This window comes from Globicephala melas, chromosome 13 (assembly GCF_963455315.2).
Source record: "Globicephala melas chromosome 13, mGloMel1.2, whole genome shotgun sequence".
In the NCBI taxonomy this organism is placed as follows: domain Eukaryota; kingdom Metazoa; phylum Chordata; class Mammalia; order Artiodactyla; family Delphinidae; genus Globicephala; species Globicephala melas.
Genome location: NC_083326.1, coordinates 29,620,135 through 29,643,812, shown reverse-complemented (window position 1 = coordinate 29,643,812; position 23,678 = coordinate 29,620,135). Strand labels below are relative to the sequence as shown.

At 44.7% G+C, this 23,678-nt stretch overlaps 3 protein-coding genes across 8 annotated transcripts in view; 1 reads left to right on the top strand and 2 right to left on the bottom strand.

Moving 5' to 3' along the window:
• LOC115859363 (putative 2-hydroxyacid dehydrogenase SE_1879) overlaps positions 1 to 5,541 on the bottom strand; it is a 32,406-nt gene extending 26,865 nt beyond the window's left edge. The window contains 1 exon segment of the mRNA XM_030868271.2: positions 240 to 5,541. The gene's annotated coding sequence lies outside the window, so the exon portion shown is untranslated.
• Positions 1 to 6,103, top strand: part of TXNL4A (thioredoxin like 4A) — a 33,898-nt gene extending 27,795 nt beyond the window's left edge. For all 5 annotated transcript variants that reach the window (XM_070047083.1, XM_030868267.2, XM_030868265.2 and 2 more), the window contains 2 exons: positions 1,646 to 1,749; positions 5,697 to 6,103. In XM_070047083.1, the coding sequence (XP_069903184.1) occupies positions 1,646 to 1,749; positions 5,697 to 5,868 (276 nt within the window). In that variant the 3' untranslated portion in view covers positions 5,869 to 6,103. The remainder of the gene's footprint in view (positions 1 to 1,645; positions 1,750 to 5,696) is intronic.
• On the bottom strand, positions 5,691 to 17,611 carry HSBP1L1 (heat shock factor binding protein 1 like 1). Of its 2 annotated transcripts, XR_009566460.1 has the most exons (5): positions 17,168 to 17,611; positions 16,125 to 16,191; positions 15,000 to 15,118; positions 14,023 to 14,165; positions 5,691 to 7,123 (listed from the first exon to the last, which is right to left on the bottom strand). XR_009566460.1 is itself a non-coding variant. In XM_030868269.2 (3 exons), exons 1-3 carry the CDS (start codon positions 17,216 to 17,218, stop codon positions 15,009 to 15,011), a joined length of 228 nt encoding a protein of 75 aa, XP_030724129.1. In that variant the 5' UTR covers positions 17,219 to 17,611; the 3' UTR covers positions 14,183 to 15,008. The 2 variants fall into 2 exon arrangements, 1 of the variants encoding a protein (XP_030724129.1); XM_030868269.2 differs by lacking the exons at positions 5,691 to 7,123; positions 14,023 to 14,165 and having other exon boundaries at positions 14,183 to 15,118.
• Between the last annotated feature and the right edge of the window lie 6,067 nt (positions 17,612 to 23,678).

Sequence of the window (23,678 nt, the reverse complement as noted above, 5' to 3'; positions counted from 1 at the left end):
GTACCTACTGCAATCACCAATATTTTGTCAGTCTTGTACCGTTTAACCCCTCAAACGCTTTTCATGCTGCAGTATTGAAAGCAAATCCCAAATACCGTATTATTTCATCTGTAAATTACAGTTAGGCTTTTAGAGTTAGTTTTATATGAAGAAATGTTGTGCATTTTCTATGAATTTCCGGGGGCTGCTGTAGCAAAGCGCCACAAACCGGGCAGATTAAAACAACAGAAATTTATTACCTCACATCCTGGAGGTCAGAAGTCCGAAATCAAGGTGTCAGCAGGGCCGTGCTCCCTCTGAAACCCTCAAGGGAGAATCCCCTCTTGTTTCTTCCAGCTCCTGGCGTCTTCCGCGATCTGTGGCACTCCATGGCTTATAGGTGTGCGTCACTCCAATCCTCCGTGTTCATGTGGCTTCTCCCTTGGTGTGTTTTCACATGGCCCTTTTCCTATAGGAACACCAGTCAGATTGGATTAGGGGTCAGACTCCAGGATGACCTCGTTTGACCTTCACTGATGAGCTCTGCAGGCACCCTTTTCCCAGATCAGGTCACATTCTGAGTACTGGGGGTCAGGACTTCAGTATATCTTCTTGCGGGGTGAAAGGGCATAAATCAACCCATGATATAAATCGGTATAACTTCCTAAAAGGCGTTGAGACAGTATTTACAAGGAGCCTTTAAAATGTCATGTCTTTTGTTCTGAAGATTCTATTTTAGGTGTTTATCCTTAGGAAATAATGAAGTATGTATATGAATTTAAGGGTAATAATGTGCACATGTGAATAATTGATATCAGTGAAAATCTGAATTATTTATATTCATGAAAAGTCAAAGAAAATAACAAAAGAATGGTAAAAATAATGGCATAGCCACTTGGTGAACTGTTATGTAGCCATAAAATTTTGGTTTTGTCTTTCTCTTATGTAAAGTATACGGTTCATATAAGAGGATGCTCACAATTAAAGCAGGATGCAAAATCTTGTAGTGTGATCACGCTATGATCACATTTGTTAAAAGAGTAGAAACATATATACCAGAAGAAATGGGAAAGAATATAGTGAAAGTATATTCTCAGCAGTCAGCTCGGGGTGTTGGGGTTGAAGGTTGTTTTATTTATGGTTTTCTGGGTTTTCCAGATGTTCTCTGATGAGCTTCCAGCTGTGGAAGAAATTAAAGAACCTTAGTTACCTGCAGTGTGATTTGGGGTGTTAGGCCGTTAGTATGTGCAAGTGTCCAGACCTCAGTAAGAGGGGAGTGTGTGGCTGAATCCCAAAGGCATGTTTTAAAGCAGTTGTTTAATGCGTGTAATTCAGTATTTGTGAAAGTACAAATTGGAAAAGTTCACATAGATTATTGCTAGATCAGCGTGCATAATGTATCTGTGGACGTCTTCTGCAGGATTCTCATAACTTGCTGTTCTGAAAAACATTAAATGAGATGTTAATGGACGGTTGCTCAGGACCCTGATCCTCTTGAAGTAATTTCCTACATGGCAGCTCTACTGGGAAAAAATGTTGCAGAGTCAGTTTGAAAATTGTCCTGTTATACACAAATTCTTCTGTTTTTGTTTTTGAATGTGCTTTTACAGAATAAAAAGTTGATTTGTTATTTTAGTTTTTTTCCCCCAATCTCCTTTACTTTTAGGTTAAAAATTTCGCAGTTATTTATCTTGTGGATATTACAGAAGTACCTGACTTCAACAAAATGTATGAGTTATACGATCCGTGCACTGTCATGTTTTTCTTCAGGTATGTTCTCTTATCTTAAAGTTGTTGTTTAAATTGAATAGATGGTCTGGAAGTTTAATGAGATCAAGAAATCTTTAGATTCTTTTATTTAGGAGGAAATCAGTTATGCAGTCATATTATAATATAGTTTGTATCACCAGGCAATCAATCTTTTAAATAATTTTCAAAGTAACAATTCCAGTTTTAGCATTTACTCAGTAACAAATTACCATTTTGAAATAACTGCCCAGGAACCTAGGGGAAGTGTTATTAAATGGAAGACATTCTTACTGAAATTTAAGATACCTTTAAATTTAATCTGTTGATGAAAAATGTCTTTAAAATAACTCACTTTTTAAATGTATCAGTGACTCTATTTAGCATCCTTTTGTGATATCCAAGAGGAAAACCTGTACTTAATTACTTTGCTTATAAATACAAAATCTTGTAAAAAATCTTTTATCAGCTGAAAAATTCTATTGTGTACCCTAGTCAGTCAGTCATGGGCTCAAGGAATAGACTTTCCCTAATCACCTTAAATTAATTTGTACCCATGATTGGCAGACTTTGCATGAAAGGAAAATGCGGAGTTAGGTACACAAGAGTCTGATGCAGACGCAAATACCTTTGATGGTATTTATATAATAAAGTTAAGTAACATCATGAGTGAAAAAAATTCTGTTGTGGAGGTTTAATTTGGAAAGAAGTCACCATTTTTTAAAAAAATCACTGTTTTTACTTGTCAAAATTGCGTACTGTTTATTGTTTCTACAAAAGTTAGTAAGTAGCAATATAAACATTAGGCCGTACTGCAGAAGCGGAGCTCCCTAACGGTCCAGGAAGGTCTGGGTGGAGTGTGCAGGGTGTGTATTCGGTTTCTATTTTCTGTAACAAACTTGGTGGCTGAAAACAACACCATTTATGAGCTCAAGGTCTGTAGGGCAGAGTCCAGGCAGGCTCAGTGGGTTCTGCCTCGAGGTCTCACAAGGCCAGAGTCACGGGCTGGGCTGTCATGTAGGCAGTTGGTCAGGGAAGAATCCACTTGGCTCACCGGGGCTGTGGGCTGGATCCATCTCCCGGTGATTGGGGGTCTGAGGTCTGTTGCCGCCGGGGCCGCTGTCTGCCTCTAGAGGCCCGTCTGTCTTCGAAGCCCTGAGCAGCGAGTTGAGTCCTTTTCGTACAGCTGCTCCAGCTTCCTGTTCTGCTTTCAGAGGGCACTTGTGATTGGATTAGACTCACCCAATAATCCAGGAGAGTCTCCTTATTTTAAAATCAACTGATGAGTAACCTTAGGGACATCTGCAGAATTCCCTTTGCAGTGTAGTGTAACTGATCAGAGGCATGGTGTCCCATCATAGCACCGTCCCAGGGATTAGGGCGGGAAGTAGCAGGAGTTACTTTAGCATTTTGCCTACTGCAGCCTGCCCTCCGGCTCCCAAAGATTCACATCCCTCCCATGTGCAAAACTGGGTGTGGATGAGGCTTCCCAGGTGACCCATTAAGCACAGCTTCTGCACACAGCTCCGTATCTGTGGCCCCCTCTCCAGGACGCAGTGTGGGACAGGCACAGGAAGCGATTTGGGTTCACCGTGGGGCGTCAGGGTTCGGAAGGGGGCTCTGATGCGGCACTGGGACCATAGTCCTGGCCCAGTGCCTCCCCCTGGGAGGGTTCTACCCAGTTTTTCCTGCCTTTTTTATGAAAGGCATTTGCAGCTGGTTCATTTTTCAACGTGCTTCCTGCCAGCAGCATTTTGGGGTTGCATCAGCCCCTCTCACTGCGTGCTCTGTCCCTCTTAGCCTGAGCCAGTCAGGTTTCTGTCCTGGGCACCGGGGCTGCCCTCTGCCCGATGGCTGCTTCCTGGGGGAAGATCCTGTCCTGTGACTGAACCTTCTGACTTTTAGGTCTTTACTAGGTTTCAGCAGAAGGTGGTGTGGCCTCTGTGTCAACAGCTCAGCAGCCATTTCTGGATTTCAGCATCTTTTGCTACCTGGAGAGGCTGAGAAATCTTTTGGGTTAACGGATCTTACTCCGGTTTGTCTCCCTCCTTTTACTATAAGCAGTACGAACCCAGGCAGTGCCTTCAAGACTTTGCTTCCGTGTCCTCGGCTGGTATCCATGCTCATCACTTTGCAGCGTCACAGACATTCTGCCGCTGTGCAGCAAGGATCCCTTTCCTCCACTCCCCGAAATGCATCCCTACCTCCTTCCAAGCCACGTTTCCACTAACAGGCTGTTTAAGGCAATCTCGGCCTTTTCTGCCGTGCTTCTCACGTTTTCCCAGAGCCCTCCAGGTGGGCCGTGGGCACCGCACTGTGTAGGGCCCACCTGGGCGGGGCTGCCCTGACGGCGAAGGAGGTTGCAGAAAGGAGTCAAGTGGCGCTGCGGCCACCGTGTGTTTGGATAGTTTAGGACTGATGCTGCACTTGGAAAAGGGGACAAAACCTACTGTTGCTGTGACCTGGGATTCCAGGATTCTAAGACAAGTAGTAACAGTATTTTAATTAATTTATTCACCAAGTATATCTACGTATAGAGTCCTGCTGGCTTTTATGTCTAGTGCTGGGACATTAAGTCAGATAAGACAGGCTTCCTCCTATCACAGACCGTCATCTGATGGCGACAGCTGAGTAAATTAGCACAAGGAACCAGGGAGATGCAAGGGGACAGGTGATAAAGGGGTTCCCAGGCCCAGTTGCAACGTGTGTGCGTGTGCGCGTGTGTGCAGCCTTCCCTACGCCAACAGGCGATTCTTGGGCACCCTGCTGGTGGGATCTAGAAGTCACCTTCATTAACAAACTCACTGTGACAGAAAGGGTGCTTATGCACCCGTTTCACCTTTATGGCCCTAAAGTGTCTTCAGGAACGGAGGACTAGAGTCCAAATATCCCATCACTCTTATTGCAGGAAATTCCGAAGGTTTTGCAGCTGTGAGCCAGGATCTGTGGGTGAAGACCAAATGCATATGAGAAATATATTCTTCTGAGTGACCAACTATATATTTTCCCTATAAATCACAGTATTGCAACAGGTGTTTACAGAGGCACAAACACTGAGCGTAGCAGGGTGATGGGGAGTGCCCAAAGGCTGCTGGGTAAGGTTGGCATGAGCCACGTGCATCCCAACGGGCGAGCGCAGGCAGGGGCACAGGGCAGCGCAGGCCGCATGTTTGGGGACCTGCAGGGATGAGGGAGGACGGACAGGTGAGGGCTGGGGAGTGGCGGGTGCTCAGGGGAGAGCGTGGCGGGGCCCAGATGCCCGGTTTCCTGGACCAGTGTGTGGACTTGGAAGGTTCCTGGAAGTGAGTGTTTGCAGCAAGAGAGAAGCATCAGGTCTGCCTTTTGGAAGCTCGCCCTGGCTGAAAGGAGGCCACGCTGTGACCTCAGGATGGATGGGGCACGCACCATGGAACAGCAGCCGGGGGCCAGACGCACAACCTTGCAGAAACAGGAAGCTAAATTGATAAAAGTCAGTGCAGCTGGTACAAGAAGCGTTAATGTCTTTCTTTTATGCAGTGCCCGTATAAATTCATTTCAGAAAGAAGCGTCTTGAAAGGTCAGTCTACGAAGAATTATAGAAATGCAAAATATCATTTATTTCACAGTTAGTATGGCTTTCAATAAAATTTACACCAAGTGCTCACAAGGACACCGTGACAAACGCACACACTGCCTTTTTCAGGTAAATTAGTGCAGCCCTCTGGAAAACAGTTTGTCTTTCCAGGTGACTGAAGCTGTGTCCTTTGGCCTTGATTGCCCTGTAGGTTTTTTGTCTTAGGGTGTGCGAGCACGCGGAAGGAGCTGTGTGTTTCTTTAAGCAGCATTTAGGTGGTTTCCAGCCTGCTAAACAGTGGCGGACCCGCTTGATTGTGTGTGTCCTCGTTCGCAGTGGGAGATACAGGTAGGTTTTCCATGGGATTCTGCTTCAGAAGCATTTTCACGAGCACGGACCCCCTCTTGCCCACCTACAGGAACAAGCACATCATGATCGACCTGGGTACTGGCAACAACAACAAGATCAACTGGGCCATGGAAGACAAGCAGGAGATGATTGACATCATCGAGACGGTGTACCGGGGGGCCCGGAAGGGCCGCGGCCTGGTCGTGTCCCCGAAGGACTACTCCACCAAGTACAGATACTGAGCCCCCGTCCAGTCCTGGTGCATGCAGTGCCGTGGGGTCGTTCTCACGCGGAAACATTTTCAACTATTTAAAGCCTGTGAGAAAGCGTTTGGGAAAGTACACAGAGCTCAAGGAGCTGGAGGGTTCTGCAGTGAGGATGGCATTGCCTCAACTTTCAGTCTGCCTGGTCCTTGCATTTTTGTATCAGCAAATATCTGTAAATATCTAGCTGAAATAAAATACATGGTGATGGGAACAGTCAAAATCATTTCTTATGAAAAGTAGTGTATAGATTAGTGATTTTGGTAGTCAAGAATTAACTCTTCACTGTTGAGTGAGGTTCAGGTGTGGGTCCCATGGGGCTGCTGTGGTTTGCACACTTGTCAGAGTCTGTCTGAGTTTCCTGGGTCTCCTGTAATTAGGGACCTCAGACTGGTGACGCGACACAGTTCTGGAGGCTGGGGTCAGATCCACGTGTCGGCAGGGCTGGTCCTCCAGGGCCTGACGGGGAGTCTGTTCCTAAACCCTGCTGGCCCTGGTGGTTTCCGGCATCTTTGGGTCCCTTGGCTGGTGATGCCTCACCCCAGGCCCAGCATTCGTCTTCACGCGGTGTTCTCCCCGTGTGCGTGTCTGTGTGCAAGTGTCCCCACTGGGTGGGGGCCACCCTGCTCCAGCATGACCTCATCTCGACTAGTTACACCTGCAACAGCCCCGTCTCTAGAAAGGGCACATTCTGAGGTCCTGGGGTGAGGATTCCCAACATGTGAACTTTCAGGGGGCACAGTTCGACCCACAGCAGAACCAAAGGCTTGAGTTCAGGAAAAGGGAAAAATCATCTTTTATTCTTCTGGTTATAAAAACAGTGCAACAATGATTTTTGGACTCCCTTTAAATATAAAAAGTAAGAGGTGTTTCTCATGCCTCCTAAGATTGTATCTAACGCACTTAAATGCATCGTATTTTCCATAGCAACCATGACCCTTCAGTCCGTGTAGCTAGTTTCCTTATCACAATCTCAAGTTTCTCTCCTGAGTCTCTTACCCCAGCAGCGTGTTGTTGGTTGGGATCTTCACAGGCACATCTCAGGGCACACAGCCTCTGAGGTGAAAGAGGGGGCATACGGCGTGGAGGCAGCCCGGGGCCTGTGGGGGGCACACCCTGGAGCCCCTACCTGGTTTCACAGCCAGGCTCTGTCGTTACTGAGGACCTTGAGCGAGTAGCCCCCAGAGCTCCGTTTCCTCCCATGTGAAGGGGATGATGGTGTCTGCTGTCCAACCTGTGTTACACGCAGATCAATTAGAACAGGGCTGGTGGGCCCTCCGTGATGTGAAAACACCCACTGCCTCGTCAGATTGACTCATTGTTGAAACATGAGGAGTACATACCAAAGAATGAAATTAACAAATACAAGAAAAGCTACACACTTACTCGAAGGAGTGTACTTTTAAATGGATATAAAATTCAGATGTAAATCTGCAGTTTAATATCTCTAGCTTTAATTTTCCCATTTACAAAATAGTATAATACCATATCAAATGAAGTGCTAATGAAAAAAGTCAACGTGACCCCAAGTACCTGGCATATAAGAGACATTCAATAATATATTTCCGGGACTTCCCTGGTGGCACACTGCTTAAGAATCCACCTGCCAATGCAGGGGACACGGGTTCGAGCCCTGGTCCGGGAAGACCCCACGTGCTGCAGAGCAACTAAGCCCGTGCGCCACAACTACTGAGCCTGCGCTCTAGAGCCCACGAGCCACAACTACTGAGCCTCCGAGCCACAACTACTGAGCCTGCGCACCTGGAGCCCATGCTCTGCAACAAGAGAAGCCACCGCAATGAGAAGCCTGCGCACCGCAACAGAGAGTAGCCCCCGCTCGTGGGCTACTAGAGAAAGGCTAGTAGCTGCAGGCTAGAGAAAGCCTGCAGGCAGCAACGAAGACCCAACGCAGCCACAAATAAATAAATGAATTTATTAAAAAAAAATAATATACTTCCGACACTTACTCAAAACAAATACTTTAGCCAGTAATCACCTGAAAAGACGCTCACCGTCATTTCTGTGAATACTTCCGACACTTACTCAAAACAAATACTGTAGCCAGTAATCACCTGAAAAGACGCTCACTGTCACTTCTGTGAATGTACCAAAAATCATTGAATTGGATGCTTTAATTGGATGAATTGTACGGCATGTGAATTATATCTCATCGATAAAGCTTTATTAACTGTTAACAAAAAATAAGCAAGCAAAAAGCTTACACTTTACATTTGTAAACTTACTGTATATTTATCGTAAATTTTATTTATAAGTTGTAATAAGTTCATTCACATTTGACTTTAATAACTATCTTTTTCACTGGTGCTTTGTAACTGCAATATTGTTGAATTTATAATGATTTGGCCTCTTCATTCCAAGTTTATATCTTACTGTTATAAGCTTATCATTGTAATAATAAGCTTATAGCTTATCACTATCTACCTCACCCTGAACCAAGTAACTTATAAGCCATTTTCTCAAATCCGTCCAAGCACCTGCCACGTAGATAGTCTGCAGAGAAGGAAACTAAAGCATAGATTGCCCAAAGTTACAACTAGTCGCAGAGGACATGAATTCAAAACCTAGATCTGCAGGGCTACCAAACCTTACCTCACCGCTGTGCATACTGCTTTAATCAAGTTGAAATTAACTAGTAGAGAAAGTATGCTGATACCCCTGGTTCTCTGGGCATCGAGTGACTTCTGTTTCCCAACCTTCCCAGGATGGCTTTTATGCAAAGTCCAGGAATTAGACATGGCAGCTGACACAGAGGCAACCAGCCTAGGAGGTACAGAACATATTCAGGAATATAGTAAGTTACCAGGTACACTAGAGGGACTGACATACACACAGCAGGCACGCAAGAGTACTCACTGCAGCATCATTTGGAAACCAATGGCAGAGTCAAAGGACTATTACACTGAAGTTAGTTACGTTGTCTAGACCTATACATATCAACACAGGCGAATCTCCAACTGCTGAATGGAAAAGCCAGGTCCAGAGGACACTACGGCATGATGCCATTCATATAGTTTTAAGACACTGAAAACAAGATGTGAAACAGTAAAACAATCAGCAGCCACAGTGTTTGCACTAGGCTGTTACGTAGGCGTCCAAGGGTCTGTGGGCTTGACTGCCCTATTCTGCCTGCGCCGAGTCCGGACGAGACCGGGAGCTTGGGGCACCAACAGAATCAAAGCATCTCCCATGTAAAACTACCCTAGAAAACCGCAACACTGATGATTCCAAAGACCACACTGAAAGTTTGCTTTCTCGGGTTGCTCAGTCAAAATGCAGGGTGTTCTTGTGACCTCCCCAGATTGCCTGGGAAAGTCTGAGGTCTTGAAAATCAGACCAGGACATTTTGGAAGACTTGCTTTAAGTGGGTATCATTTTGAATTGTTTTTCCTACATTGTTTTTATTAATGGCTTTTAAAATGCATCTGATCGTAGCATTCTTCTGTGGCATTTTTACATTTATCATCAAAGGTTCTATAAGAACCACCGCAGCTCCCCCAGGAGCTCAGCATCACCTCCCCTGCTCTCTGGGGGCCACACCACGCTAGTCTCCTCCAGTCATTGCTGTTGTCCCCAGCCCTCCCTCTGGCCTCTGGTTTTCTTGTTCAAAAAGTGGTCAAGTTTTCACACATCTCCATGGACAAAAAGATTGCAAAGTATTCTGAAACTCTCCAAATTCATTCATTAATTCAAAGAAAATGTTTGAGTAGCATCTGGGCACCTGGGGTGAACAAAATCAATCCAGTTGCTGCCTTGTGGAGAAGACAATCAAATGATCACATAAAAGTAAAATTACAACTGTGATAGTCAGCAAGAGACCCCATAAAATTACTTCAGACCCGGACAGGCGCTCAAGGAAAGAATCTCTGAGGAAATTATTTTCAAGCTGAGATCAGATATAAAAAGTGCTAACTAGGCGTGTGTGCGTGTGTGTGTGCGTGTGCGTGTGTGTAACTCCATTCCAGAGGGGACCTCAGGAGCCAGTGGTGGGAGGGAGCGGGGCTCGTCTTGCGGGGAGAGTGTAGTGGGATGCGGGGCAGGCGGGGGGGGGGGGGGGGGGGAAGGGGGTGCTGGCAGCTTCGGAGGCTTTGCTTGGGGAAGGAGGTGTAAGGTGATGGAATTTCAGTTCTGAAAAGATCTTTCTTGCCCAAGCTTGGAGCGGCTGAAGGGAGATTTGGGGGGAGTTAAAAATCTATGGTAATAGATTGGGCAATTGTAAAAAAGTAAGTGAATTTAAAACTTCAGACAACTGCACCCAGAACTTCTGCCTTATAGATTCATCCCTTTATTATTAAGCTTTATGTTTTCATAAGTTTCATAACAGATACATGAATGCAGGATTTGATATTGAAGTAACTCCATTTTACTTAAGTAAAATGCTTTCTACTAAAATGTTGTGTTAGTCCAATTTAGATTAGAATAAGAGTATTTAAATACATGTAAATCCATCTGTTACTTTCCCTCTTTTCCCTATGAAAACATTCTCGTTTCTTTTGAATATATGTAACAGGGTGCTGGAAAAAAGCAATTCTTTATAAAAACATTAGGAAGATATAGAAACAGGTATGATATTATGAAATGCCAAATAATCTCTTTAAAGCTAGATGTCTGTGGTTTGAGTGAATAATTGAGATGTCAGTCAGATGAGCCAATAAAAGGGGATCAGCCTGGGACTTTCTTTAGAAAGAAGTTAGCATATTTTGGACAATATCAATGTTTTTATTTTAGTTAATAACTAATAGAAGCTTTCTTTTCTACTTATTTAATTTCTTAAAAATCCTGGACTCTAAATTGTGTTCTGTATTATTGATGAAGGCTCAAATCTGTTTAGTTTACTTTAATTCAAGTATTTGCCCCAGTTTCTACTAAAATTATAATTATGGCTAAGATGCTTTGAGATTTTTCACATAATCAAATGGAAATATCGTGATTTTAAACCACCAAGAATATTGAATTTAAATGATGCTATTTTAAAACTTTGGGTTTAAACTTTGGGTTTGCATCACTGTCGGGGGTGTGAAATGACCCTTCTTTTCTTTTCTTAGGTGCATTCTGCCAATGTGCTTGGCCTGTGGTCATACTTCTGGCCCTAGTGAAATGTGCAGAGAATTCGTGGATAACAGTGCTCATTAAAGCATTATTTATAATAGCAAGGAAGTGAGAAATAACCTCAAAGTCCAAGGAATAGTTAAGGGGATGGTTAAATTATTTCAACCACATAATAGAATATTAGTAACCATAAAAAGTGGGTATGAAACTTTCACCTGGGGAAAAGTGTTTATGATATGAGAGCAGGATATTAGATTATAAACAATATGATCAGCTATATAAAAGTCCCTGCATAGAAAAAAGTATTGACAGTGGTTAATTCTAAATTGTAGAATTATGAGTGAGTTTGACTTTTGTATAAAGAGTATGATTTATTTTATATGCAGGAATAATGTTACTCTTTACAATGAGAGCCTTTTTAGGTGATCATAGCTCTATTCGTACTTTGGCTCAGAGACAGGTGAATTGAACAATTGTTTGAAAGCATCTCTAACTGACAAATTAAACTTAGGTGCAATCTTTGTGCATCTCCTTGGTAACTACCTCTGTGGGGGCTGGAGCGGGTGAGGGTGTCCCAGGAAGCAATCATGGAGCTCCTGCATCACCTGTTTCTTTGGCTGTCCTTTGATTGGTTTCCTTTGATTTGGAGAACATACTGTTAGAATTTGCTTGGACTGGGCAGATTAAACCAAGTCTTCCCCAAAACTGTGTGACTGGAATTATTGAATTGGAATGCAGTTATTAAAAAAGCAACTTCTGGGATTTCCCTGGCAGTCCAGTGGTTAAGACTCTGCACTTCCAATACAGGGGGTGTGGGTTCGATCCCTGGTTGGGGAACTAAGATCCCACATGCTGCAGTGGACAAAAAAAAAAAAAAAGCAACTTCTATCAGAAAACTTCTTGTGGTATTTTAAAGAAGGATCTATATAGAACTTAATTCTGGAAAAAAAATTGACCTAATGTAACTCGTGCTTTTCCTCCATGATTTACAAATGTTAGGTGTGCATTGAAAAGTGTTCTGCCATTTTACAACCATCTTTGTTAAGTGGTTAATCACCTTCTTACTTACATTCTTATTGCATTGCCTTTGTTCTTTTAATGCTTTATTTTACTAAAATGAATTCTTAAATACTAAAAATAAGAACTCGTGTTATGTAGATTATTACTCAAAAAGTACAGTTTTCACTCTTTCACATTTTCAAATGACTGGTCTACTGTCCTCAAGTCTGTAAGAAAAAAGTGGAAAGAAGTAACGATTGATTTTATATATCAGTTAATGTACAGTTACGTAAACTGGAATCCAAAGCTATCAATAAAATTAGCTTACTTTCCCGTAATTACTAGAACAGTTTTGTACAGGAAAAATTCGGAATATAGAAAACCCTAAATGTTAGATGATGTTCACTTTAGTCAGATGGAGTCTGTGTGGATTCACAGCTTAAGGGGTGTGTTCTTCAAGTGACAAAGCATCACTTTGCATCAACAGTGTGGAGAGGTTCTCCTCAGACAACAGCGTGCCTGCTTCCTCGCAGCAGGAAAGGTGTTCAGATGTCGGGGCGGCGGGCCAAATCCGCTGGCATACGGAACAGTAGCTCCTACCATCTGGGGGTCATGGACTCCCCTCCCCACAGCAGGAGCACAGCAAGTTTAGGGGGTTTGCCGAATCCCCTGAAATCCACAGCGCTGTGCTAGGAATCCTTGACCCAGCAAAACCAACAAGCACGGGTTTAGATTCACTGAGGTCCTTCTTTTAACTTAAAAGGCATTATCAGCTTTTAAACACGCTTTTAGATATCTGACCTTCTCTCATGCTGCTTTAAATAATGGCTGTACGTGCATCAAAAAAGTGAAGTTTTGGGGCTTCCCTGGTGGCGCAGTGGTTGAGAGTGCGCCTGCCGATGCAGGGGACACGGGTTTGTGCCCCAGTCCGGGAAGACCCCACATGCCGCGGAGCGGCTGGGCCCGTGAGCCGTGGCCGCTGAGCCTGCGCGTCCGGAGCCTGTGCTCCGCAACGGGAGAGGCCGCGACAGTGAGACGCCCGCGTACCGCAAAAAAAAAAAAGTGAAGTTTTGATACCTACTCATCCATTTAATTTGATGCCTAATATATGGTGGGTTTTGACCAAATTTAAAACAGCCAGCTGGAGTCTGGGTGATGACAGGAAGGAACTAAGTTACTGGCCGCCATCCCCTTCCTGGCAGCGTGCCCAGAGCTGGGCTTGGTGCCCTGCAGAACCTGGTCCTCAGCACCCAGAGGGTGGAGGCAGGACAAGGCTCCAGGGCAGGTGGACCCGTCTGACGCAACCTCCCTGGGTAGAGCTAAGTATTCATCCTGCAGACAGAACTGGAGCGCCCTCCCCGAGATCTGCAGCTCGTGTGTGCAGGACACAGATTCCAATGACCCTTTCTACCAGAACAGCGGATGTAGAAATTGATAAATAAGTCACTGACAGGTGAACGCACTCTGATTCAGCAGGATAAGCACAGATGATCTGCCAGCTGACTTGGGATAACAGTTGACAGAGAAATAGGAAAGCAAGGAAAACAACAGCATCTAACTGTTCAACTAAAATTAGAATGTGCTCATAGAATCAGAATATTATGTCAGTGAAACATGCTTGAGTATCTTCACAAAAGACAAAAGGTTTGTGTCTCCAGGTATGTCACACAGATACATATTCAGTCCAAGACCTGAAGCCAAGCATTTATCTGCATCTTCAAGATGAAGTGCAGAAAAAAAACCAAAAACACTAATTCGAAAAGATACATGCACCCCAATGTTCATTGCAGCATTATTTACAATTGCCAAGATACGGAAGCAACCCAAGTGTCCATCAACAGATGACGGATAAAGAAGATGTGGTGTGTATATACAATGGAATACTTCTCAGCCATAAACAAAGAATGAAATTTGCCATTTGCAGCAACATGGATGGACTTGGAGGGCATCATGCTAAGTGAAATAAGTCAGACAGAGAAAGCCAAATACTGTATGATTTCACTTATATGTAGGAAATCTAAAAAATATAACAAACTAGTGAATATAACAGAAAAGAAGCAGACTCACAGGGCTTCCCTGGTGGCGCAGTGGTTGAGAGTCTGCCTGCCGATGCAGGGGACACGAGTTCGTGCCCCGGTCCGGGAAGATCCCACATGCCGCGGAGCGGCTGGGCCCGTGAGCCATGGCCGCTGAGCCTGCGCGTCCGGAGCCTGTGCTCCGCAACGGGAGAGGCCACAACAGTGAGAGGCCCGCGTACCACGAAAAAAAAAAGAAGCAGACTCACAGATATAGAGAACAAATTAGTGGTTGCCATTGGGGAGAGGGAAGGGGGAGAGGCAACTAGGGGTAGGGGATTAAGAGGTACAAACCATTATGTATAAAATAAGCTACAAGGATACATTGTACAACATGGGTGATACAGCCAATATTTTCTAGTAACTATAAATGGAGTATAACATTTAAAAATTGTGAATCACTACATTGTACACCTATAACTTATATACTATTGTACGTCAACTACAATAAAACCTTCAATTAAAAAATAAAACTAAGACTAAAAATTAAAAATAAAATAGTAAAAGAAAAAAGATGAAATGCAAAATTCCACTGGAAAAGAAATATTTGCATTCTGGGGGGCGGGGTGGGCTCCTCAGGAACCACTCATGAAATGGGGTGAGAACCTAATGCACTTGTGTCTTCTTTAAATCCTTCCATGAACGTCTCAAACAGAAGCCACTAGTTGTCATCCCCAAGCACTCATTCATCATGACTTGTGTTTTGATTGAAAACTAATTTGAGGGATGAGGGTGAAAAGTACTTTAACAAAATCCAATTTTTAAGTAATAGTTTTCCTTTAAAATGTGCACTTTTTAAGGAACAATGACAAAGAGTGTTTCTGTTCCATTTAGAAAAGAGCATTTGTGAATTTTTTTTATTATTCCTGAAGGTTTTTCATGTAGTGCAGAAGCAGTAGTTCCCTTAGTGAACAAATATGGGCTTAAATGTTTCAAGATGAAAGCAGAAGATATGTAAACGGTGAACACCTGAGTGCCTTAATAACGCCTCGCCATTTGCTCTTGAGCAGAACTTTCAATCCCAGCTTGCACCATCAAGTCGTTCACATTCTTCTGCAAGTCTTCAATGCGGCCTCCCATTTCTTCCAGTACGAGGTTAAGGAGAACAGCACATGGAATACGGGCACCTACCCAGGTCCCTCAAAGCCTCCACGTAAACTGCATCACCAGGGCTGATAAAAATGCCCTGTGGTGCATCTAAAATGAGGGAATCAAAGGCAGCGGATGTGTACTAACACCTTAAGTCAGTGCACATTAATCACATCCCTGAGGGTCTGTACGTGCCTTTAATCTTTGCACGCTGAGCCCGGTTCTGAAACCTTGGCTCCCTTTCCGTGGACATGGATTCGGGGATATGAGGTTGTCTGGTATGTTTAACTATGTTTTAACCAAACTCTAATCAGTATGTAAATACAATGAAAATTAACTGTGTTTAAAACAAACTTTCCTACTGTTTATAATTTTATCCTGTTTCAGAATCTCTTTTTCCCTGTGGGAGCCCATCTACATGATCTCTCTGCAAACAATTTGTACACATTTTAAGGCAGGAGTTTAATTGTGTGAAGTGAGTTCACTTGGGCAAGTCTTAGGGCAAGTGTCCCTTTTTCTGGATTTTCTTAAACCGGAAACAAACATTCCACCTAACTCTGTTTGAATCCATGGCTTACCAAATGGCGAGCTGCTGAAGTTACAAAACAAAACAAGGCAAGGAGAGCCAGATAGCGTACCCTGCACTGGAGACCTAACCAGTACCTGTGCAGGGTTGACTGTTTGGGGGAGTATAAATGCTATTTAGCAGACTAACCAGATTTCTTTAGGGCTTGCTGGGAGGCCCCACTGGGTAGTATGTGTTGTTCGTGTGTCCTTGTGTTTTATCCTTGCCTCATGAAATGCCCTGTATTGCTGGTCAAGCAGGAAGTAATTACCTGTGAGCGGTAATTAATACATCAGGATGCCATGTAAAGGCACAGACGTAACCACCAGGAAGTCTTAGGTCAACAAGTATCCACTAATACAGAAAACAACAAGATAGTCCACGACAGCTCAATAGTCCAAAAGCAACCGCAGTGTTTGTTATGAGACAGAAAAGGATATTTCTCAGGTTTAACGTTGCAGTCAGAGCTTGAAAGTGTTCTTGAAGTTCCTGAAATAGATTTTCTGCCTGAAAAATGAACCACAAGTGAATATATATTTACTTGTGATGCAGAGCATTCTAATTCTAAGCGCCATGGAAGAGAACCATCTATATATTCCATTAGTTGATTCCCGACCAGGTGTTAAGGCCTTCCCACTCAAAGGGTAAGGAAGGTCTAGTCAACCAACAGCACTGAACAGTGCTAGCCAAATGCGTTAACTCCCTAAATAAGCCGGCCCGACCTTTACCGCACACCACTCACAACAAGTAACTCAAAATGATCGTACGCTTAAATATAAGCGATAACCTATCAGACGTCCAGAAGATAACGTAGGAGAAAGTCTTATTAACCTTGGGCTCCTCAAGGACTTCTTGAGAAGGCCTGAGACAGTCACCAGACGCACCCACCGGGGGCCTCTTGCTCGCCCACACTTGTGGGGATTTATTAGCTGGGATTGGGGTTGCAGAAATTGTTTACCAGGCCGTACGGATATATCATCTATGGTGACTGACAGCAGGCGGTACTGTAAGTCGCCCTACAGTTTACAGATTTAAATCTCATACCATTTACGACACAGTTCACTCCTGGCACCCGTCTATTATCTCCATTTTAGAGCCCAGGATATGGAGGCGGATCTCCACCTGGAGCCTGCGTTTACGTATGCAGAAGGCCCTCTGTCAGGAGCTCTTCCCCTCAATCATGTCAGGAAAACGTGGATTCGAGTGTGCACAGCTAACCAATTCTTTTTAACGAGGCAAACTGATCAGTCCTGACCACTGGTTGTCTCCTCTCGGCGCTGCGGCTCCTTCAGCGAACGGGAAGCAGGACCGCTGGCCTCCCGGCGCTGGGCGGGGTGGGGGGGGGAGGGGAGGGAAGGGATGGGAGGGGGAGGGGGAGGGAAGGAGGAGGGGAGGGAGGAGGAGGGGGGAGGGGAGGGGAGGGAGGGGAGGGGAGGGTGTCCAGCCCGGGAGCGAAGCTTGGCGCGCGCGGGGTCCGACTTACCGCGTCCCGCAGCGCGCGCCCGCTGGGGGCTTCGGGGCCCCGCGCGGCCATGGGGTTGTCCCCCGGGTCCGGGGTGCGGGGTGTCCAGGTGGGTCGGCTGGTCCCGGGGCCGGTGGCTCTGTCGGCTCCGCTCCGCCGCCCGCGGCTCCCGCGGCGATGGCCGTGGATCCACCCGCGCGGCCCGGGCTGTGCGCCCGAACTGGGCCGAGCAGCCTGGCACGGAGGTGAGGCCGTAGCGGGGCGCAGGTGGCCGTCCGGGCGGGGCGGGACCTCGCCGGACCAGCCGATCCCGGCTACGCTGTTGGCTTCGTTTTCATTGCGTCAGAGCCCAGAGTGAGCACGACCTTTTCATTATCATTGTGGCAAAGAACACACAACCTACAAGTTGCCGTTCTCGCTGTTTTTCAGGGCGCAGTGCGGTGGCGTTAGGTACGTTCACACTGTTGTGCAAACCACCACCCGCCCCCCCCCCGCGACTTCCTAACCTTCCCACACCAAGCTCTGCATCCAGGAGACACCGGCTCCCCAGCCTCACCAGCCCCCAGCACTCGACCTTCCCCTGTGTCCCGTCGTGTTTTTGCAAGGCTGTCACCCGTCTAATGGGGGATCCTGGAGGCAGGGGTGGGGATGGAATGTGGCTGCAGTCACCACACAGCCCAAGTTCGCACTGCGGTCCTGGGACCCGTGACCATCCATCCAGGAGGCTCGGCCATCTCTCCGGACCCCTGCCATGTCTGCTGTCAACTTTAAGATTAAGAATATTTATGCTCTGGGACTCCCCTGACGGTCCAGTGGTTAGGACTCCAAGCTCTCACTGCCAAAGGCCCAGGTTCAGTCCCCAGGTGGGGGAATTCAGATCCCACAAGCAACACGCTGCATGGTTAAAGAATAGTTATGTTCTGTGACCAACTCCAACAGGCTGCCAACACTCGCATCTCTGCTCTGATTTTATCGAAGATCTGGAAGGAAGGCCTCACTGTGACTTTCCCTCCCTCAGATGCCCTTTAGGCCTGTCTGGATTGTGGCTCATGGGGCATTTTATGGGTGATGTCCCAGGACCCTGTTCTTAGCAAGTACCTGCTTTGTTTACATGTCTGTACCCCTCTGTGGGGCAGGGCTGTGTCTGTCTGGGTCCTGCCAACATCCCAGGAGCCCAGCCAAGTGACTACGTGGGGACACCTGGTTGCTGAATGTGTGTGAAACACAGCCTTGCATGCAGAGAAACCCAACATCCTTAGTCATCATGAGAATGCAAATCAAAACCACCACGAGATCCACTTCACATGCACTGTGATGGCTAAAATCAAAAGAGACAATAACAAGTGTGGACGAGGGTGTGGCAAAGTCGGAACGTCACATGCTGGTGGGAATGTAAAGTCGTGCAGCTAGTCTAGCAGGTCCATAAAAACTTAAACATAGAGTTACCATAGAATCTCAGTTCTACCTGTAGGTATGTACCCAAGGGAAATGACAGCATATGTCCACACAAAAACATGTACACAAATGTCTATAGCAGCATTATTAACACTAGTCAAAAGGTAGAAACAACCCAAATGTCCATCAACAGACGAATGGATAAACAAAATGTGGTCCCTCCCCTCGATGGAATATAATTCAGGAATAAGAAGGAATGAAGCCCTGACACATGACACAACATGGATGAACCTTGGGAACATGATGCTCAGTGAGAGAAGCCAATCACAAGAGGACACGTGGTTGGATTCCACTCATGTGACGTGTCCAGATTGGCAAATCCATGGAGACAGGAAGTTGAGGGGGAAGGGGAGAGACTGCCATAGTTAAGGGGTTTCTTCTTGGGGGCAAAAATATTCTAAGATCAAATCGTGGGGGGACTTCCTTGATGGTCCAGTGGGTAAGACTGCGCTTCCACTGCAGGAGGCCCAGGTTCGATCCCTGGTTGGGGAACTAGATCCCGCATGCTACAACTAAGAAGTCCGCATGCCACAACTAAAGATCCCGTGTGCCACAATTAAGACCTGGCTCAGCCAAAATAAATAAATAAATAAATATTTAAGGACAAATCGTGGCGACGGTTGCACAACCCTGTGAATATATTAAAAATCATTGAATTGGGGCTTCCCTGGTGGCGCAGTGATTGAGAGTCCGCCTGCCGATGCAGGGGACACGGGTTCGTGCCCCGGTCCGGGAAGATCCCACATGCCGCGGAGCTGCTGGGCCCGTGAGCCGTGGCCGCTGAGCCTGCGCGTCTGGAGCCTGTGCTCCGCAACGGGAGAGGCCACAACGGTGAGAGGCCCGCGTACCGCAAAAAAAAAAAAAAAAAAAAAAAAATCATTGAATTGTATACTTTAAATGGGTGGATTGTATCGCATATATATGTGAATTACATCTCAATAGGGTTGTTAAAGTTGTAACTTTTTTATTGAAGTATAGTTGAAGTATACAATATCGCGTTAGTTTTCAGGTGTACAGCAAAAGGCTTCAGATATCTACCTCTATCTCTATCCTAGATCTAGATCTATATTCAGATTCTTTTCCATTATAGGTTATTCAAGATACTGAATATAGTTCCCTGCGTTATACAGTGAATCCTTGTTGCTTATCTGTTTTATGTATTGTCGTGTGTATCTGTTAATCCCGTACTCCTAATTTATCCCTCCTTCCCTTTCCCCTTTGGTAACCATAATTTTGTATTATATGTTTGTGAGTCTGTTTCTGTTTTGTATATACATTCATTTGTATTATTTTTTAGATTCCACATATAAGTGATGGCATATAATATTTGTCTTTCTCTGACTTACTTCACTTAGTATAATAATCTCTAGCTCCATCCATGTTGCTGCAAATGGCAATATTTCATTCTTTTTATGGCTGAGTATCTATACCTCTGTATATCTATGTCTCTCTCTATAGATCTCACATTTTCTTAAACCAGTCATCTGTTGATGGACACTTAGGTTGTTTCCATGTCTTGGCTATTGTAAATAGTGCTGTTATGAACATGGGTGTGCCTGTATCTTTACAAATTAGAGTTTTCATCTTTTCTGGATATATGCCCAGGAGTGGGATTGTTGGATCTATTTTCAGTTTTTTTTTTAAGGAACCTCCATACTGTTTATCATAGTGGCTGGCTGCACTCATTTACATTCCCGCCAACAGTGTAGGAGGGTTCCCTTTTCTCCACACCTTCTCCAGCATTTATTATTTGTAGACAGTGTGAGGTGATAACTCACTGTGGTTTTGATTTGCATTTCTCTAATAATTAACGATGTAGAGCATCTTTTCATGTGTCTGTTGGCCATCTGCATGTCTTCTTTGGAGAAATACAATAACTTTTCAAAAGCATGGCCGTCTTGCCACTTTTCTGTGTGGCAAGATGCTAAAAAGAGCTGTGAGGGCTGCCCCTTCCCTGGAGGGGCCTCTCTGTGTGGCCACCGCCTGGCCTGAGGTTCTTTCAGTTCAAGCTTCCAGAACAGCTTGACCAGGGCGACTAGCATCAGGGGTGCACAGCGGGCCACTGGGGAGGTGGATTCACCTGTGGAAACAAAGCCCCAGGCCCTCGCCCAGAGTGGGTGGAGATAGGGGTGGGTGACAGGGGTCTCCCCAGGTGGATCTGGCGGAGAAGGCCCAGGTCCACCCTCGGGGAGGCACAGCCTCGGGAACGCCTGAGGCTGGAGCCTGGAGGGCTCCCTAAGAGCGGGAATCAGGATCCTACAGCAATTCCTCAAGAAATCAAACATACAGTTACCATATGAATCAATTCCACTTCTGGGTATAAACCCCAAAGAAGTGAAAACAGGGACTTGAACAAATATTTGTACACCATGTTTATAGCAGCATCATTCACAATAGCCAAAAGGAGGAAGCAACCCGTGTCTATCGACGGATGAGTGAATGGATAAATAAAATTATATATAATTTATTTTTAAAAAGGAAGAAAATTCTGACACATGCTACAAAATGGATGAGCCTTGAGGAATTATGCTAAGTGAAAGAAGCTAATCATAAAAGGGATCAATTTCGTATGATTCTACTTATATGAGGTCCCCAGAGCAGTCAAATCCACAGAGATAGAAAGTAGACGGTGGGTGCCAGGGGCTGGGGAGAGGGGTAATGCATTAGTTTTTAGTGAGTGCAGAGTTTCAGTTGGGAAAGATGAAAAATTCTGCAGATGGATGGTGGTGATGGCTGCACAACAAGTATGGATGTACTTAATGCCAGCGAACTGTACACTTAAAAATGGTTAAGATTACACCTGAAACTAACACAATGTTGCAAATCAACTGTACTTCAATAAAAAACAATAAAGATGATGAATTTGATGTTATGTATATTCTACCACAATATACATATATTTTAAGTACATCACCCCAGCTTCAATGCCTAGGCTAAGAATTCCAGGAGCTAGGAAACCTGTGACTCTCTTTCCCTACCCCTTTGTGTTTTTTAGTATGTGTCTATCTTTCTGAACTGTAATCTCTGTGGTCCAGTGGAAACCTCCTAGACATTCTCTGATAACCCTGAGAACCCAATCTCTAATGGAGAAATAGAATCTGTCATCCTACATCTAGCACCTGAATGGTTTTTCACTTATGCTGCCTAATTAGGGATCAGATTCTTAGTTCTGCATCCGTGGGGGACAAAATCATTAATATGGAAGCAAGAATCACTCAACAAAAATTCATTTTGTTAAGGATATTAAATTTCAGGAACTAGGTTCAGGGGAAAAATTCTCGAATGCAATTCATCTTGCAAATCTACAATAGGAGAGTATTCAAGTGTGCTGTGAAGCTGCAGAAATTAGATGATGTTTTTAATGGTGCAAAGATAGTTTGGGGAGGAAAATAGAGTCTAGGTAAGAAGTACATAATGGAATCAAAGACACAGACCACAAGAGCGGCAGCTAAATATGAAACAAAACTTCAAATTAGAAAAGTGAAATTTTAACTTTGATAGATGAGATTATAGGGTGACCGAATGTAAGAGGAAGTTCTATCCTGTGAGGCGTGAATGCAGGTGGAAGCGCCCAGATGCTCCTTTGATTCCATGTGAATGGCTTCATTTCTAAGGCCTTAAACCTAAGACGCTGCTGATTTTAAGATGCACCATTACTGCCAAGAAAGGGAGGAATGCTGCTGATTAGACGGTGCTGTTCTTTATTTTATATTCATTAAAAGGGCTTTTTTATAGTTATTGGTGCTGGGTGATGGATACATGGAATTCACTGTGCTATAATCTCTACTTTTGTGTATGTTTGAAATTCTCACTTAAAAATTCTGTAAGCAAAGAAGGGTTCTTTCAGGGTACTGATTTGGACATACAGATTTGAGCATAGAATTTTTTGCTTCCTTTTATTGATTCTAAAATTGTTGCAATGTTTTCATAATTTTAACTTTTTTGTGTTTATTTTTTTTTGCGGTACGCGGGTCTCTCACTGTTGTGGCCTCTCCCGTTGCGGAGCACAGGCTCCAGACGCGCAGGCTCAGCGGCCATGGCTCACGGGCCCAGTCACTCTGCGGCATGTGGGATCTTCCCAGACCGGGGCACGAACCCGTGTCCCCTGCATCGGCAGGCGGACTCTCAACCACTGCACCACCACGGAAGCCCTTAACTTTTATTTTTAATGCAACATAATTAACTATTTTTTTAACGTACTATTTATTATGCAATTCTGGCCCCATTTACAGTAAGTTGCCTTTCCCAGAAGCAATTATCCTGAGTCATGAGGACCTCCGGTACTAGTTGTGAATTTTAAAACAGTGGCTCTCAGACCTGGCTGCATGATAGAGACACGTAACATTTGTCAGCACTCTGGACGCCTTGGCATTTGTGGTTTTAAAGCCCTCCAGGGGTTTCGGTGTGTGAACAAGCAGTCAAAACTGCAGAATGAACAGATTGAGGAAAACAGAAAAGGAGGAACTGGCTTAAACCTCCCCAAAGGCAGAAAGGGTCTTCATTTTCTCAAATTTGGACATAGACCAATGTCTTACTGCCAGCTGTTTAGAACTTGAAATAAGATAGATTTTCGAAAGATTCTTTCTTCTGCCTGTTCAAATCTGCCTTTGATTTCTCTAGTGAGTTTTTCATTACAGCTATTGTACTTTTCAGCTCCAGAATTTCTTTTTGGTTTCTTTTAGGTTTTCTCCCTCGTTACTGATAGCTCCACTGTTCACACATTGCTTTCTCAACGTTCTATGTTCCTTTAGTTCTTTGAGCATCTTTAAGGCAGTTGTTTTAAAGTCTTCATCGAGTAGATCTGTCATCAGGTCTTCTTTAGGGCCAGTTTCTATTAAATAATTGTTCCCTTTGAACAGGTCATACTCTCCTGTTTCTTTGTATGCCTTGTGATTTTTATTTTGTTGTTGCTGAAAATTGGACATTTGAGTCCAATAATGTGGTAACTCTGGAAATCGGATTCTCCCCCTTCCTCAAGGTCTGATGCTTTTTGTTATTGTTTTTGTTCTTTGCTTGTTGTAGGTTGTCTGAGCTGAGGCTCAGCCTGAGGTGGAAACTTAATGTCTGCTCAGGTCTT

What these genes read in the sequence shown, in the direction of transcription:
- HSBP1L1 (XM_030868269.2), bottom strand. Translation starts at nt 17,218, where the DNA reads ATGGCCGCGCGGGGCCCCGAAGCCCCCAGCGGGCGCGCGCTGCGGGAC. An exon ending in GGCGCGCGCTGCGGGACGCG is followed by an intron (nt 16,192 to 17,167) that starts GTAAGTCGGACC and finishes TTCATTTTTCAG; the next exon opens with GCAGAAAATCTATTTCAGGA. An exon ending in TGCAACGTTAAACCTGAGAA is followed by an intron (nt 15,119 to 16,124) that starts ATATCCTTTTCT and finishes TTAACCTCGTAC; the next exon opens with TGGAAGAAATGGGAGGCCGC.